The sequence below is a fragment of the Myotis brandtii genome, unplaced genomic scaffold, assembly GCF_000412655.1.
Source record: "Myotis brandtii unplaced genomic scaffold, ASM41265v1 scaffold65, whole genome shotgun sequence".
NCBI lineage: Eukaryota > Metazoa > Chordata > Mammalia > Chiroptera > Vespertilionidae > Myotis > Myotis brandtii.
Window position 1 is genome coordinate 683,038 of NW_005370516.1, and position 16,780 is coordinate 699,817.

The 16,780-nt window shown below is 34.6% G+C and overlaps 1 protein-coding gene across 9 annotated transcripts in view; it reads right to left on the bottom strand.

Moving 5' to 3' along the window:
- Positions 1-16,780, bottom strand: part of PARPBP (PARP1 binding protein) — a 74,396-nt gene that overhangs the window by 33,437 nt on the left and 24,179 nt on the right. For all 9 annotated transcript variants that reach the window (XR_001359530.1, XR_001359528.1, XR_001359529.1 and 6 more), the window contains exons 8-10: positions 14,493-14,671; positions 12,405-12,486; positions 832-967 (exon numbers count right to left, since the gene is read on the bottom strand). Coding sequence is in view for 5 of the 9 variants with exons in the window: in XM_014528748.1 (XP_014384234.1) it covers positions 832-967; positions 12,405-12,486; positions 14,493-14,671 (397 nt within the window). In the remaining 4 variants the exon portion in view is untranslated. The remainder of the gene's footprint in view (positions 1-831; positions 968-12,404; positions 12,487-14,492; positions 14,672-16,780) is intronic.

Genomic DNA, 16,780 nt, shown 5'->3' on the forward strand with positions numbered 1-16,780 from the left:
TATATAGGATAGAGGCCTGGTGCATGGGTGGGGGCTGGCTGGTTTGCCCTGAAGGGTGTCCCAGATCAGGGTGGGGGTCCAGCTAGGGTGCCTGGCCAGCCTGGGTGAGGGACTGATGACTGTGTGCAGGCTGGCCACAGCCCCTTCAGGGTAGAGGGCCCAGCTAGGGTGCCTGGCCAGCCTGGGTGAGGGGCTGATGACTATTTTCATGCTGGCCACGGCCCCCAGCCACCCAAGCTCCCAGTGGAGGCTGGCTGGAAGCAGGTATCCAGGATTTATTTATCTTCTATAATTGAAACTTTGTTGCCTTTAGCGGAGGCCACAGCCGGCCAGGGCAGGCGGGAAGCTTGGCTTCCTCCATCGCCGGGGCAACCAAGCCTCCTGCTTGCTCCAGCTCCGTGGCTGCCGACCGCCATCTTGGTTGGGTTAATTTGCATATAGTTGCTCTGATTGGCTGGTGGGCGTGGCTTGGGGCATAGCAAAGGTATGGTCAATTTGCATGTTTCTCTTTTATTAGATTAGATTATTTTTCCTTTTATCATATCACTTTCATCCCTACAAACAAATATTTGCTTTGTTTAAATGCATGACACTAAATCCTTAAATGTAAGAGTTATTTCTTAAATACATTTAGTTAAATCAAACTGTGTCCTATTCCTGTCTATAAATTTGTACTTAGATTTAACTTTTTAAATAAGCCCAAGTCTTTAAAAATAGACACTTTTACATTTCACATTTTATACTTTGTGAGGGGAAAATCTAGTTTTACTTAAGTTAAAACCCTATACTGGAATTAAATTGCTATTTAATTGCTCAAATAAGGTCAATTACCAGAAAGGTCATTTTCCATGTGAAGAACATTCAATGGCTTTGATGCTGAATCAACATTATTCCATGTATTCCTGCTTATCAGGCAGTCATCTTTATAGGTACAAGAAAACTGGGATCTAATTAAGGTTTGCTTCATCTGGTAATGGGAAGAAAGAGGAAAATATACAATTTATTCTTATTTTTATTTATCTTTCATCTAGGTAGGAATACACTCTCTAGTAATCAAGATATCATAAAAATTTCACATAGAAATTTCATTATTCATTGAGAACTTTTAACCCCTGATGTTTCTTAGTTTACAAATTCATTCATTGTCACAACTAGCATTTTTATGCATTTCAGTAATACCAGTTATATATATATTTTTCATATCTTTTGTAACAGTTTAGAAAGATCAATTTTAGACTCTTAAGAGGCCTTTCTTACATATTCCTGTGTCTGAACTGCTTTGGAAAGAAAGTTTTATGATAAATTTAAAAATAATATACATAATCCTAAATAAATACAAGTTCTTCATCCTAAGAATTACAGAGTACAACTCTTTCAGAAAAAACAAATACCAGTATATGTAACTCAAGAAATTAAGAAAGGGAGAAATGCTCAGATAAAAAGATAACTAAAAAAGGATGAAAAAAACAAAAATAGAAATCTAATGAAGAAATAAACTGAAAGAAAACAAAATGGTGACTGAGAGGCATTATTTCTTGATTAAAAACTTGAATATTTACGAAAATAAGAAAGATGATTCAAATATGTCATTCTAGGAAAATCTGACCAAGTGATTTAATGGTTGAATATTCAAAATACACTCTTACATTTATCTTCAAACGTTATAAGTAGGAGAAAATTAGAAAGCTAAATTTAATTCTTAACCACTGAAAAGGATGCCAAGGGAGTAGTTTTGGAAACGTATTCTGCAAACATAAAACCAGTGGCTGTTTTAGGGATAGAAATTAATTGCAGAACAAAGTAATTCATACAGATAAAGCAAGTTTCGACAATTACATCTAATATGTAATGACACTCAGTTATTATGAGGAGACTTCTCCAAATCCAAATTCATCCCAAATCCTTTCCAGAAGTAGACAAAGATTAAATGTCAAATAAATGATTCAAGAAAGAGAACTTAAACACTTCAAAGCATAATCACATTATGCAGAAGATTACTTTTGGAAATTTATTGATATAGTTCATAAAGTCTAAAACAGCACAACTTTATATTGTATATTCAGTAGTTCTATATTATGCTTATATATTCAGAGAACACTGAATTAACCCTCTGAGATATTTGCAAAGATAATGGCAGTGAAATCCACTGACTATGGTTTAGATTAGAAGAAATCAGAATAGTCCCCAGTACAGTTGCTTCATAAAATCAAGTTTTCTCAGCATGACAAATTTATATCTTTCTGACTAATGATATCTATAAGAACCTCCACTTCCTAGATCACTAATAATTATATCTAATTAAGAATTAGACCATTGGAATGTATCTTCCATTTGAGTGCAAAAATATACAAAATTTTTTAAAAATGTAAAAATGCAAAAGACCAAAACTATTTTTTTAAAGTTAGAGTAGGCTCAATAATGAAACTACAATCCCATAGCTTCATGAATCCACATGAATGCAACTACTGTTATATAGTTTCCACCATGAGATGCCCAAAAATATAACTGAAGGTTTTAACTAGCCCTTTCTGGACTTTATTAATTCCATAAATACAGAATTAAAGCAATTGACAAAACTACTAAGTGAATTTGGCTAATAAAATAAACTTTATATTACATCAGATCATTATTATAGTAACGTTATCTAAAAATTTCCATCTGTAAAACCAGTGGTAACTGTTGACATTATTGTTTTACATAATTTTCTTTCATTTCACCAGAGTTATTGCTTATAGAGAATTATAAATGTATTGCTTACAGAGAGTTACAGAGTATGGTAAGCGCATGAAGGCAAACGAGTGCTAACTGGCTGGCTAGGGTCACTTCCATAGTACCCAGATAGTGATGGGCGGCTTGGGGGGACTTTAGTCTTCCACCACAAAGTCAGCACCACCCATAAAATACTCTTAAGTAAAAATACAATAACTATATTATTTAGTACAATCAGTGTTTTCTCAATCTCATATTTAGCACAAATAAACATTTCTGTAGAAAACTGTGCTATTTTTATTTTTATTAATTTTTAACATACATCTAAGTAAAAAAAAAACCTTCCTTTGCTATATAAATACAGTCACAAAATAAGAGGTACAGCCCTCCTTATTATAACTAGATTTCCTCTCCTCAGGAAATTTTTGAACCTTAGTGACATCAGGAGCAATTTTAGAAAACTAGAGTTACAAGGCAATAGATTCTTAAAATCCTGAGACTGGATTCAGGTATGAAAGAAAAATATTTAACAACTGTTTTGTTTTTAGCATGAAAAATATTATAAACATATCAAAACATAAGAGAGAACCACAAGTTAAATATTATAAAATGATATAAACATATTATAAACATATCAAAACATAAGAGAGAACCACAACAGTTCTATGATAGTCTTGAAATACTTAGGTACAAAAGATTATATATAGGTTTTCTTTTCCTTACCCTACACAAAAAACTTTTTTTATTAATTACTACTTATTAAGTTCCAACTAGTGATAGGCACATAGTGTATTAAAGAGAGTATTAGGATGGCTTCTATAATCAGAAGCCATCCTACTTATAAAAGTTGCTGCTGACACACAGCTGGAAAGAATAATAAATAAATTGGATAACAAAATCAAGATTGAAAATATCTCAGATGGCTAGAACCTTAAGTAGAAAATAATAAGATGAAAATGAATGAGGATAAAGTCCTGCATTTAAGTTCAAACTATCAATTACAGATGTACAGGATGAGGAAAGCCTCACTTAAAAACAACATATGAAAAAGATCTAGAGATTTTAATTTATCACGAACTTGATTGGAGCCAACAATGTAACGTCCAGCTAAGAAATCCGCACACAAAGCAATGATGTGAAGGGAAAGGCACTAGATTTGCTGTCAAAACACCTGGCTTCTAACACTGGCTCTATCACTTATTAAGTAGATGATGTTCAGTAAAGCTCTAAACTTCTCACTTACCCACATATAAGTGGGAATAAAATTTATCTCACAAAATAGCCAGGATTAAATGGTTAAATACATGAAAGGGCTACATAAATGTTAGATCTATGTTGATACTATGCAGTTATTAATGTACTAACATATATGAAGAGAGTAGAGTGAGAAATTCGTTGAATTAGGCCAACTCTAAAATGATTCTTGGAATGCAGCTCAAAAAATGAGTTTACAATCAGCGTCTTCACTTTAGTTATTAAAACAATACAAGCTACATTTGCTTGTATTTATAACTTAAAAGAGAATGCTTTTCCTTTGTTCATAAAAGTTGAATTTTTGTGCACAAGATTAGTGGCTACATAGAACTGAGATTACTTCCTGTTGCCAATCTTCCAAATCTCCCTGTGTATTTGATTTGGAATCACAAATAAGCAAAAACAATTCCCTCTTGAAAGTGCTTTTGAAGTCCTAAACAACTAAGAATAATGTCCAGATTCATACATGGCTGTTAAAATCATTTTATGTTCCAGTCACATGAGAGACAAGGATTGAAAGTTTTCCTTTGTAGAGTGATTTCCCCCCTTTGGAAAGCTTTCTATCCACAGTAAAATTGCAATGAACTTCAAACTTGCCAAGAATTGGAAAAGTCCTTTTGCCACAAGCTCTTTTTAAATTGAAATTATTAGTAGGTTCCCAGTTTGGGGAAAATAGTACTTCACATAGGAAAGCCTGACTTCAGTTAAAACGAGTCAAAATATTGAAAAGTTGCAGGCACTCTCAGAATATTACAAAGAAAAGGAAAGTTCTAAGCCGTTATCCCGATAAATACACCAAGTTTGGAAAAGGAAATTATTCCTAACTAACCTCTTAAATATATAACTAAAAATAAATACTCTGAATTTATCTTTTTGTTCTTATATTATCACATTTTTAAAAGAATAGATTTGCTACCCTTGTGGCGTATGAATTTAGAAATATATCAAATGATCCATTTATTCTTCAGTGAAATTTCATTTACTTTGCTAAATAGCAGAAAGATAATATTTTTGACCTAAGTAGTAGTATTATCTTTGTATGAGTCCTCATTATAATTACTCTGCCTTTATTTACCCTTTAGGAATAGCATAAACTCTGAAGTCTCACCCCTGAATACAAACCTTTGCTCTGTTACTTCCTAGCTGTAGAGTCTGGAAAATGATGCTTTCTAGAGTTGAGCAAGGATTCATTAGGATGAAGGATATAAAATGTCTAGTACACTTGACACTTAGTAGGTATTCATTACTTCAACCAAAACAAATTCAATTCCTAACTGAATTTCTATTTCAGTCTAATACAAAAATCCCATCTTCATTCTAATGAAAAATGCTACTGACTCCCTTAAAGTCTATGCTTCTCAAAGAGACCCCAACTGACCATCCTATTTAAAACCAAAACATATCCAAAGAAACACACTCTCAGAGCTCTGCCTCCAGGGATCACGCCCCTCCATTCCCTTCACCTCTCCTTCTCCCAAAGACATCTATCTCCTAAACTCCAAGGGACCCCGACACTTGCAAGCAGGGGAGCAATGGGCAGCAGCAACTCATCCAGGGCTCACCCCCAAACCTGTCTCCAAGGCCCCCTTTTCTCTGACTTCCCAGTGAGCCAAAGCAGCCCAGTCCAGGCTCTCCTGTTGCTTCTTCTATGCCCTTCCTTGTTTCACTGCCCTAAATGTGTTTTTGCTGTAGTCAACAGATTCTTCCTTGCTTTTAGATCCTATTGCAAGTACCTGGGGCCCAGAATTCTCTGCACAAACTGTCCTAGGCACTGGGTTGGCACTAGCCTCTTCCTCTAGGCTCGTGGGCTGACTGTTCAAGGCATGGGTAATGGAGAGTGATATGTACACCTCTTGAGGGAGTGTCCCTAAGAGTATGGAACAGAACCAGGGTTGAAGGGTGTAGGGATAGGTCAGGGGCTTCCATTTGGATTCTTGCATCCCAGACCCACAAATATCAGGGGCTTTTGTTTGTTTTGTTCACTAACGTTTCTCCAATGTCTAGGACGGAGCCTGGTATTTGAGAAGCATTTAATGCATGTTTGTTAAATGAATTAAGTAAAATTAAAACAGACTTCTAACTGGTGTACGCAAGTGAAAGGTATGAGGAAACAGACACATGAGTAAGCAAAAGTGTGGAGGTACAAAAAGATGTATAGAATAGATTCTACTCTTTAAAAGAGAGTAAGGAAACCACATATAGAGAAATGAGAGAAGTAGACTGGCAAAGAGTAGCTTAATAGGGAATATCTATAACTCTTCCAACAATAAAGATAAATTTTTAAAAAAAGAATAGTTAAATCACCCTGAGGACAAAAGCTTTGAGATAGAAAAATCTGTACAGAGTAAACTCTACTCTGTTCAATAAAGTAATGAAACCACTGGTATGGAAACGAGAGAGGATACATGCAGAGAAAAGCTAAATCACATAGAAGCACCGAGAACTGTGCAGTGGAAGTCCGAAAGCTCCATTACATCAACTGTTCCTTCAAGTTCTTAAATATTCTGCCTTTTTCTGGTTCTCATGCACATATCCTTACAATAAGCCCCACAAAAAGTAATTGTTCCTTAAAACCACAAAAGCCACACTTTCCTTAACCATGTCCCACATTTTTTATTCACGTATTTTGTACAACTGCCCAATACATAGTCTTTTACCTGTAAAGCAATCTAATACTTTCATCAGGTTGTTTGCTCAGCCTAAAATGCTCTCTTCCATTCTCTCTGCCTACTTAAATCCTATTTATTATAGTTTATCATGGTTAGCACGCCGTTTCCTCTACTTATCATGGGTTTCTAGTTATTGCACTCGTGGGTATCTCTAATCTACCAGAACTGCAGGTGTTTAATATGCTGGCTATGTGTAGCTAATTAATTTAAATTAAGTAAAATTAAAATATCCAGTTGCTCAGTTGCAGTAGCCATGTTTCAAGCGCTCAGTAGCCAAATGCGGCTACCACCTACAGTGTTAGCACAAATACAGAACATTTCCATAGAAAGTTCTAGTGAAAAGCCCTGCTCTAGGGAAAAAAATCTACAATTCACGTTCTGTGGCACTTTTGTGTGCTACAAATGGATTCTCAAGGTACTCTGGGATATTTGTGCTTGCTGGGTCCATAATATTAGAACCCATATGTAACTCTGTATTAGTAAAGGAAACCTTACATGTGTTTCCCATGTCTTGTTACTAACAACCACCTGATGTGAAGTCAATTAAGCTTTGGGAAAAACTACAATCACTATATCTTCAAAAATTGTTTCCATCTTACTTTCTCCGCCTGTTCGGGGGCTCCAAATAGGCAAATGTTAGACTTTTTCTCTATGTCCTGCTCTTCTCTTTTCCTTTTTTATTCTGTTCTCCCTTTGCTTTAGTTTGGAGATTTTTCTAGTGACTTATCTTTAAGTCCACTTGTGCTACGATGCTATGTCCGATTTATTAAACTCATCTAATGAGTTCTTAGACAACGTTTTCACAGTTCTGAAATGACTACTTGGCTCTGTTTTATAGATTTTAATTCTCTGTTGGAATTCTCCAATTTATCCTCCATTTTGTCCATCTTTTACATATTAAAAAAAATGTAATTCCTTGTCTGCTAATTCTAATATCTGGATCACTTGTTAGTTTTTTCTCTTGACTAAAGGACAAATCTTCCTTCCTCTTTTCATTTCCAGAATATTTTATTTAATGCTGGATATTGTGTATAAAGGAACTGCACAGGCTCCAGATGAAGGGTTTCCCTTGCATCTGCTAGGCAGACACAGTGAAGGTAGTCAGGGACTGAGCTGGGTCAGAGCTGGGTTGCAGAAGTCATAACGCATATTCAATTTCTGGCTCTTTTTCCTCAGGAATGGCCCTCTAGGCTTTCAGCTGAAAGCCTTGTGTATGTCTATGGCCTCTGTTCTTCAGAGTATTACACTGTGCTCTTGGGCCTTCCATCTCACTTCATATCCGAATATGGCAAATATCTTGAGGAGATATTTGTGTTTCAGGCAGGTCCCGCTCCTCAAGCAGAGCGCTGTCTCCCAGCTGCCTCAAGATCACAGCTAATGTCAGTGTACTGGATTGAGGCTCCTTAGACTTACTCTCAGCTCCGGAAATTTGGCATATGTGTGCTAGGTAAAAATAAACTTCAGGGCTCCTGAAGTTTCCAAATTGTTGCCAACCTCTCAAGACACCCAAGATCTTTGTTGGTTCATCTCTTCCTCTGGAGTTCCTTTATATGGGCCAATACCAATCCTCGGGTCGCTCCCCACACTGGCAAATAATCCCAGGGAAGAAACAGCTGATAATGGCTAGCTCACCTCAGAATTTTTAGTTTATTTAAACTGCTTTGGTTACATAGTTTGTCTATGTCTTTAAGATATATTTTCCCCATTTTTTCTGCCTTTTGTTTTGCAGTAGAAATGGCATTCTGCTATGACCTACTATATCCTAGTTAGAAACAGAAACCTCCAAGTCTGGGAGTGATTTCTTGATTCTGTTCCCTCCTTATTCGAGAGCATTTTATTTTCTCTTCAGTTACAATTTGAAGGCTGCATACTTTGTTATCCTTCATTTTTCTGTAGCCAGAGCAATGGTAGAGGCAGAAGTAGGGTTCACCTGAGAAAATGCGCAATTTGAAAAAAATGTCTGGGTTCTGCACTCTCTTCTAAGAGTTTATTACACACTAGAGGCCCGATGCACGAAATTCATGCAAGAGTAGGTCTTCCTTTCCCTGGCTGCCGGCACCGGCTTCCCTCCGGCACCCAGGACCCGGAGTTCCCTCCAGCCACAGGCAAGCACCTGGGGACGACCTGGGCTTCCCTTGCAGCCCCAGCTTTGTCTGGAAGGTCGTCTGGAAGGACGTCCAGTCTAATTAGCATATTACACTTTTATTATTATAGATTATATGTACTCTAAGAAGGTTTGCTACCCCTGCTCAGGGACTGTTTCTCATTCAAATAGAAGGAGATCATTTGCATCATTTCCCCAATTCAGTATGTCACAATAGAGTAAGTGTGTACTAGTAAGTCCCAGGGTTCCTTTTCCACATTTATCCACATTACATGCAGTTGCCATTTCTACTATTTCTCTGGCAAGAAAGGAAAAAAACACACAAAACAAACAAAGAAAAACAAGAACACACACATTTAGTTGGCTCCTCAGTTCTGGAAATATTATGATAATTCTCAGGATTTTGTCAACTCACTAATATATTTGAATACTAGAGTAGATTAAGTCATTAAGTCATGCTGTGCCTCTTCACTCTGAAATCTTCCATTTCTGTCCTTGGCCATCGTTCTTGAAGTCTATTATATCTAATTACATTATTCTATGTTGTTTGCTCTTGGTGAATATATTTGCTAGTTTTTACTATTCTGTACTCATTTTAAGTCTCATTTTAAGGGGAGGGAAATTCTATGAGTTGAACTAAATCCATTTTAATTTGAATATACAGTGAGTTTTCTAATACCCTAAAGGTTAAACCTGGATATTTGATTAAGAATTTCCTAACATCATGAGTATTGAACTGCCTGGCAGCTTACAAAGGTACCATTATAGCAGTCAATTTTTTTCACACTACCTAAGTCCAAATTTCCACTGTCTCGATTACTCCATGTTTTAAAGATCCAGTATTTTCCTGATCAGCTCACTTAAGTTATTAGGTCAGTTAATACTGATGATAATTCTGACATACATGTAAGAAAAAGGCCCATAAATATGACCTTTCAGTTGTGCCTGATGTTGAAAATACTGCTACATCAAGCTGGAAGGAATGAAACAAATTTATTTAGAGAGATATAAGGAGGTATCTCCTTGAAAAATTTTTTAGCGAAAAGGTATAGGGGATGGAGGGAGAAGGAGGTCCTAATATATGGTGACAGAAGAAGATTTGACTTTGGGTGGTGGTCACACAGTGCAATATACAGATCTTGTAACATAGAAAACCACACCTGCAACCTATATGTTCATGTTGACCAATGTCAACCCAATAAATTTAATTTTGTTTAAAAAAAAGTTTAAGGGTACTTGTATAAATTGCTTGGAAATGGGGAGAAAACATTCTCTACTGGTTCCTACCAAAACCATAAAGGTTCTGGAAGAAGCTTCCGATTTCCTTCATAGAAAAATTTGTTTGCCCATAATAGACAAGTTTCCTAATAAGCTACACTAAGACATAAGACTTGAAGACTTAAAATTAGTATATTAATAAATACTTTCCATAATGACTTTAATAGGATTTTATGTTCAGAGGAGTATCTATTACTATTTTTGAATGAGGAAACAAAAATATTAAAAAAGTTAATTTGCCCCATTATAATGACATGGATATTTCACAATCAAGTATCATCTACAACAGCCACATTCTAAGTTCTCTAATATTTTCTACCTTTGCAGTGAGTGCTCTTTCCAAGACAGTTTTTCAAGTGTAAATTATATATTCTTTCCATGACTAAAAAAAAAAAAAAATGTATGCCAAAAGAGCAAAAGTAACAGGATAATAAGGTAATTAGCTGTTAAACTACTTTTCCATAGTTACTCAGTAGTAAATATTAGCAACATTTTTTTATTATTCCAAATAAGTACTCTATCTGGCCATGGTTCAGCTGTACACCTGGCTAAACCAATTATTTTCACACTTTGCTTTTATAAAGAATACCGTACTATCAAATATAATCACAAACACCAATTCCCTCAATTCTCTATTGCCATTTAGATTCAGAGCTATGTAGACTAAGCCAGCTCCACTACTAAGTTACAAAAGCAATGTAATTATTATCTCATTAGCATTTAACCATGGCTTTGCACACTGGCATAGAATAATATATCATGGCAGTTATAAGATCTGGAATAAGGTTCTTTCTCAGGATTTTGGTCTCCTCGTTTGTAAATGAGACTGGATTAGACAATCTCTTTTCTACTCCCAAAATTTCCTAAATTTCTCTATAAATTAAATTTATCTATGCATTTTATAGTAATTAGTTGACTTACCAATTTCTATAAGAAAAAACTAACGCTTTTCATTTTTTCAGATATTTTCATTTTGACTTACTTCTAACAAAATATCTCAATGATCTTTAAATGAAAATATTAAAGTCTGTCAGTATCCATAGCAGGAAAAAAGTTAAAGAATTTATATGTTACATTTCTAATCAAGTCCAAAGAATAAATGTGTGTTTTTTTTTAATCCCATGCCGGCCCTAACTGGTTTGGCTCAGTGGATAGAGCGTCAGCCTGCGGACTCAAGGGTCCCAGGTTTGATTCCGGTCAAGGGCATGTACCTTGGTTGTGGGCACATCCCCAGTAGGGAGTGTGCAGGAGGCAACTGATCGATGTTTCTCTCTCATCGACGTTTCTAACTCTCTATCCCTCTCCCTTCCTCTCTGTAAAAAAAAAAAAAAAAAAAAAAAAAAAAAAAAAAAAAAAAAAAAAAAAAAAAAAAAAAAAAAAAAAAAAAAAAAAAAATCATAAAATCCCATGCCTTAACTACATTACTTACAGTTAATATAACAAAGAGTTGACAAATTTTATTCACAGAAACATTGTATAAAACTCAATGATGTATTTCACAAGTATTAGTTATTAGCAACTACTAATAATCAATGGAAATATAAGACATTAATATGTATAAATAAACTAAATGGGGTTGGGATATATAAATGAAATAGATGAAAACTAAAAGCTTTGCTAATTGGAACTAACTTTCTAAATGGGAATATAAAGAACATACAATTTAGAGTTCTCAAAGTTGTATCAAGATGAATAATTATTTGACAGTTTAAGGATAACAATAACTTTTACATGAAAAATTTGTTAAACAAATGAATGAATTCCCCACCATAGAAGATGACCTGGCACATAGTAGATATTCAATAAATGTATGTTGAATAAATGAATGAGTTAATATTGAGTCTCATTTTGAAAAATAAGACCAAAAAAAATTTTAAGCTCTTGAAAAACACATTATTGACTACTTATAGGTACAAATGTTTCAAATGAGAACAGGAAAACAAAATGGAAATATAAAGAACAGCTCTAGTCAATGAACCATGTCAAATGCTCTCTTTGTCAAAATCTACAATTAATTATATTCTGCCATTATGTCTTTAGACTGAAATCATGCAGCCTTAGGATTCAGTTTAAGATACAGAAATGTAAATGAGAAAACATATTCATTTATTTTCCCCTTCATTCACTGAGCAGATATTTCTTGAACACTCAGTGGTAACCGATACTTATTCCTTTCCTTTTTAGGTTCATGAAATGATTAAGTCAGAGACATATTAGCCAAGATTATATAAAAGAAATGTTTCTGTATGTAAATGGTCATAACTCATTTTCCACTTAATTCCTATTGTTCCATGCACAATGTATATTTATTATACCCAGTTCAATTTCATATATTTCTTTTAAAAATAAAACAATTTCTATCATTTTCACAACAATACATTAAATTGTACCTTAATTTTTTTCTCTTCCATTGACTTATGGATGCGTTCTCTTAGTGGTTTCACCAAAGAATTATTCACTTGTATGGGAGATCTATGTCCAAATAAAGCAAAATTTTATAAACCAAAAGAGCTTTCTAAAATCTAGTTTTCACCCTCTCCTACACAAAAGCAGTTACATAATAAAAGACTACTGAATCTATATAATACTATATAAAAATATCAGTATCCATATTCTGACAGTTCTAAATATTAATAATTTGCTTAATTAATTCAGTCACTAGATATTTGAGCTTCTACTATATGTAAGCCACTGTATAACATCCTGTGAATAGAAAGTTTATTCATTCATTGGCCCTGAATTCAGGACTCATGAAGTCTAAGTAAAAAAAACGACACCCACCTAACTAAAATTCAAAATGAAAAAGGCTAAGTGTCATAGCAGAGGAATTCAAAAGAGAAAAGCATAGTTTATAAGAAGAAGGGTTAGAGAAGGCACAATGGAGAAATAGATACTGGAGCTTTGGAGCCAGAGAAACCTGGATTCCCCAATAAGTTCCTGTTTGGCTCCACAGAGCCAGAGACATAACCCCTGTGACTCAAAAAACCATTATATAAAACTAAAGGATAGTTAATTCTAAGCAAGTCTAGTTTATAACCTTATATTGACTTTATATTTATACACATTGTCCTTAATTTTATCATTTCAATGGAGACCATTAAAAATTTACTTTACCATGGAGGGTACCTGTGCACACAAGGACAACAGCAGTGCCAAGGTAATTGCAAACAATTAAAATGTGTTTGGCCACATGACTGAATACAGAAAAATACCTCCCTAAAATGGATGTGGGATTAATATTGTTTTAAAATATTCTATTAACACAAAATAGTAAATGGTAGAATGAGAGAAAATTTAAATCATTTATATTTCTACCTAAAAAGTAAACCTTGTTAAACAGAGGTAAAAGGAGAAAAAAACAAAGATTCATTTTCTTTATACTCATTTCTGGAATTCTGACACAGGGTGAAAGCAAATCACTGATAAAATAAATTTCCACTGTTAGGAAAATATTTGGGCATTTCTAAGGTAGAATGTGAAAGAATTATATTATGCCCAATAGTAAAGAATAATCATGGGAAGCTGGTGAAGAAGACAACATTTAAAGGAATTATAGGACAAAACTGAAATATAGATCATTAACCTTTCTCTTCAAAGACAAAAGACAGTGAGGCACAAGAGAGAGATTGCATGAAGCAATCACACATGGATGTGTATGAACAATTTTAGACTAAAATTAGATTTCTAAAAAGTAGCTCAAGCAGAAAATAGAAAAGATCAAACAATGGGATGACGTAAAAATTCTCCACAATGCACTAAATACAATTTAAAATGGTTGTTCTAAAATTTTTAATGTTTTTATAAATGAACACGCATTAATTAAAAATATTATCAACTTACTGGATTTTGATCTAACTGTTGTCAAAACTGGATAGTATCAATGTCTTGCATGAAATACCAACACTAGTTTAGTATTTTTCTTCACAATGTGAGGAAGAAACAGTAAATGCCAACTCCAATGGGAGTTTGGTGCAATGCTCTCTCTTTTTCTCAGGCAGAATAGCACAGTCCTTAGAGCAGAGACCCCAGGCTTCAGAGAAAGACACGTTTGCTGCTTGCTAACTTAGCTCTCTTGGGCAAATTACTTAACATACCTCTCAAGCCTCTAATTCTTCACTTAAAAAGTGAGGATATTATTAAAAGAGGTTGCTATGAGGGCTGATATAACATAAATGAAAACATTTAGCAAAGTTCTTGACACACATAGCAAAGCAAATAAATATTTCCAAAGAAAAAAAACAAAAAATAAATAAATAAAAGAACACCTGGCATACTCTTACAAAATACACCTTTTTATATATAACTCACATTCAAGTGTTCAATTTCCTTTTAACTAACTTCAGTTTTCTCTAATCATACTTATCTATAATCTCCACATTTCCTACCATAGCATGCACTTGTTTTATAATCAATGAGGTGCTTTTTCAAAAACTCCTCAGAGTTAACATTCACATACATATAGCTTCCACATGACTTACCTGAAAAGTGTAAGAATAGAAGTGCCATTGTGATCAATGGTGTATTCATCGTCATATAAAAGCTCTGCTTTGTTTTTGGTAGGAACACTGGCTGCTTCTTCATCCAAAAGAACTAGTAAAAGTTTCACGGTATCTCTGCCACAGTATGCAGTGCCATGGTTTATGGCATAAGATTTTGGCTTGAACAAAAAATAATTTTAAGTAAACATTATAATCATCCCGGCTGGGTCAATCAGTCACTTTTCCATTTCATGCACCACGGTTCTCTTTCCTGCTCTGTTGTTTAATAAAAGATCATCCATAAGAAGTGGCTTTCAGGCATGAGAATATTTCTCCCTCAAGCCATACTAAAATCAATCTTATCAACTTCCAAAAGCACAAAAGAATACAAAAAATAGTATCATCAAAAAGGAAGACAATAGGTTCCGGTCAAAATAACGTTGGGCTTTTAAGTCAGAAAATTTAGCGTCTACCTTCCTATGCGACCTCCCTCAGGATTTAACTTCTCAGTATTTTTCTCTCTTATACCAAAGAGAGATGAGGTTCTGGTGATCTAAATACCAACCCCACAAATGGCTAGAAAGATCTACTGAAATGCAAAAATAAAAAACTATAGTTGATTCTCATTCATTCAGTAATCATTGATCAGTACATACTAAGACCCAAGCACTGTGTTTGAAGCTAAGACCACCAAGGTAAAAACCACTGCCACAAGGAACCCACATTCTCCTTAATAAAATAAGTAAGCAATAATTGCATTCACAGTGCTCAGTGCTATTTCTAACATAAGGTATACATGGTGCCTTGGGAGCACACAAAAGATAGTGATCAATTTACCCTGGAATCAAGAATGGCTTCATAGAGAAGGAGACACAAAGGCATAGGAGAGAGCAAGGTATTTTCAGGGACCGGGGAGTATGATATGGCTGAAGAATAGGATAATAGAGAGGGAGTTACATGACATGAGCCTAGAAAAGCTTTGTGTATCAGGCAAAGAGGTTATAAGTCAGTCTGTTAAAAATCTCTTAGTTTATTAAGCAAGGAAGTAAAACAATACTATTTAGATTTTAGAAAAATGATGGCAATGTGTAAAACATACTCCAGGGTAAGAATGTTATTAAATCTGAAGACAGAACAAATTAAGAGACTGTAATAATCCAGCTTAAAAGTGAAGAAGATAGTAGCAGTGGAGATTAAGAAAAAGCAGATTAAAAGAGGAGAGCTGGAAAAACTCAGTGACGAGATAGAAGAATAAGCAAAAATGTATGATAAAATATAATACATAAATACATGTAAACACAGACCCTGAAGGCATTTCTGTCTGCTTTGATAACAACTTACTAGTTGTATGTGCTGTGTAAGTCTGGGAAAGTTGCTGAACCTTAATGTGCTTCAGTTAAATCACTGGTAAAACACGGGTATTTAGAGTGCCTAACCAATAGGGTTGCTGGACATTATACCTCGATATCAAAGCTGCCCTTTCTGGGACACTCCTCAGCTTTCACCAACATGGTCTTGGCCTCCTTTCTCTACTTGGCTGACTCAGGCTCAGGTTCGGTGAACTATAATCCACACCCATACTGGAACTTTAACCAATTATCTATCAAAACCTAGTGCGTAACATATATATTTTTCATTAGCACCAGATAAGTCCATATTGTTTAATATTAACCTCACGGAGGAATTATTGAATCGCATTTTTCAAAGATTTCTGATTTGGTGAAAAACATACAATTAAGAACCAGGTTGTTTGCATTTTTATTTCTTGTGACTGGAAATGGGAGAGGTTGATGCTCTTAATTATCTGAGTTGTGACAATTCCTGATTTATACTGATAGTAATAACCTGGCTGTCATTTGAGCCAAGCCAGTCACAGGAACTGTTAATATACATGGGATATATGGAGAACAACTCAGAATCTCCCCCATCAAATTAATCTAAAAACATGCAGTTATTGAGAAATATCTAAAAATAGTCCCCAGGGGATGTGAATAAAATAAATAATAAAAAATAAGCAAAAGTCCTTCTTCATACACTAGCTGTCACAATCACAACTAATGAAAAGGGGCTTTTGTTACTTGAATAACTAAACTGTAACAAATGGATTTTAACACATACTCCAGAATTGTGTTTTAGAGCTAAAAGCAAGGTAGAAAATTTTTCCTATAATACCATAGTTATAATACTGCATAATGTTCAAAAATCTCTGTAAAAAAAAAAAAGAGAGAGAGAGAGGTGAATGTTCTAGGAATATATAGTTAAGAGATTTCTAAGTATAGGAGAAATTC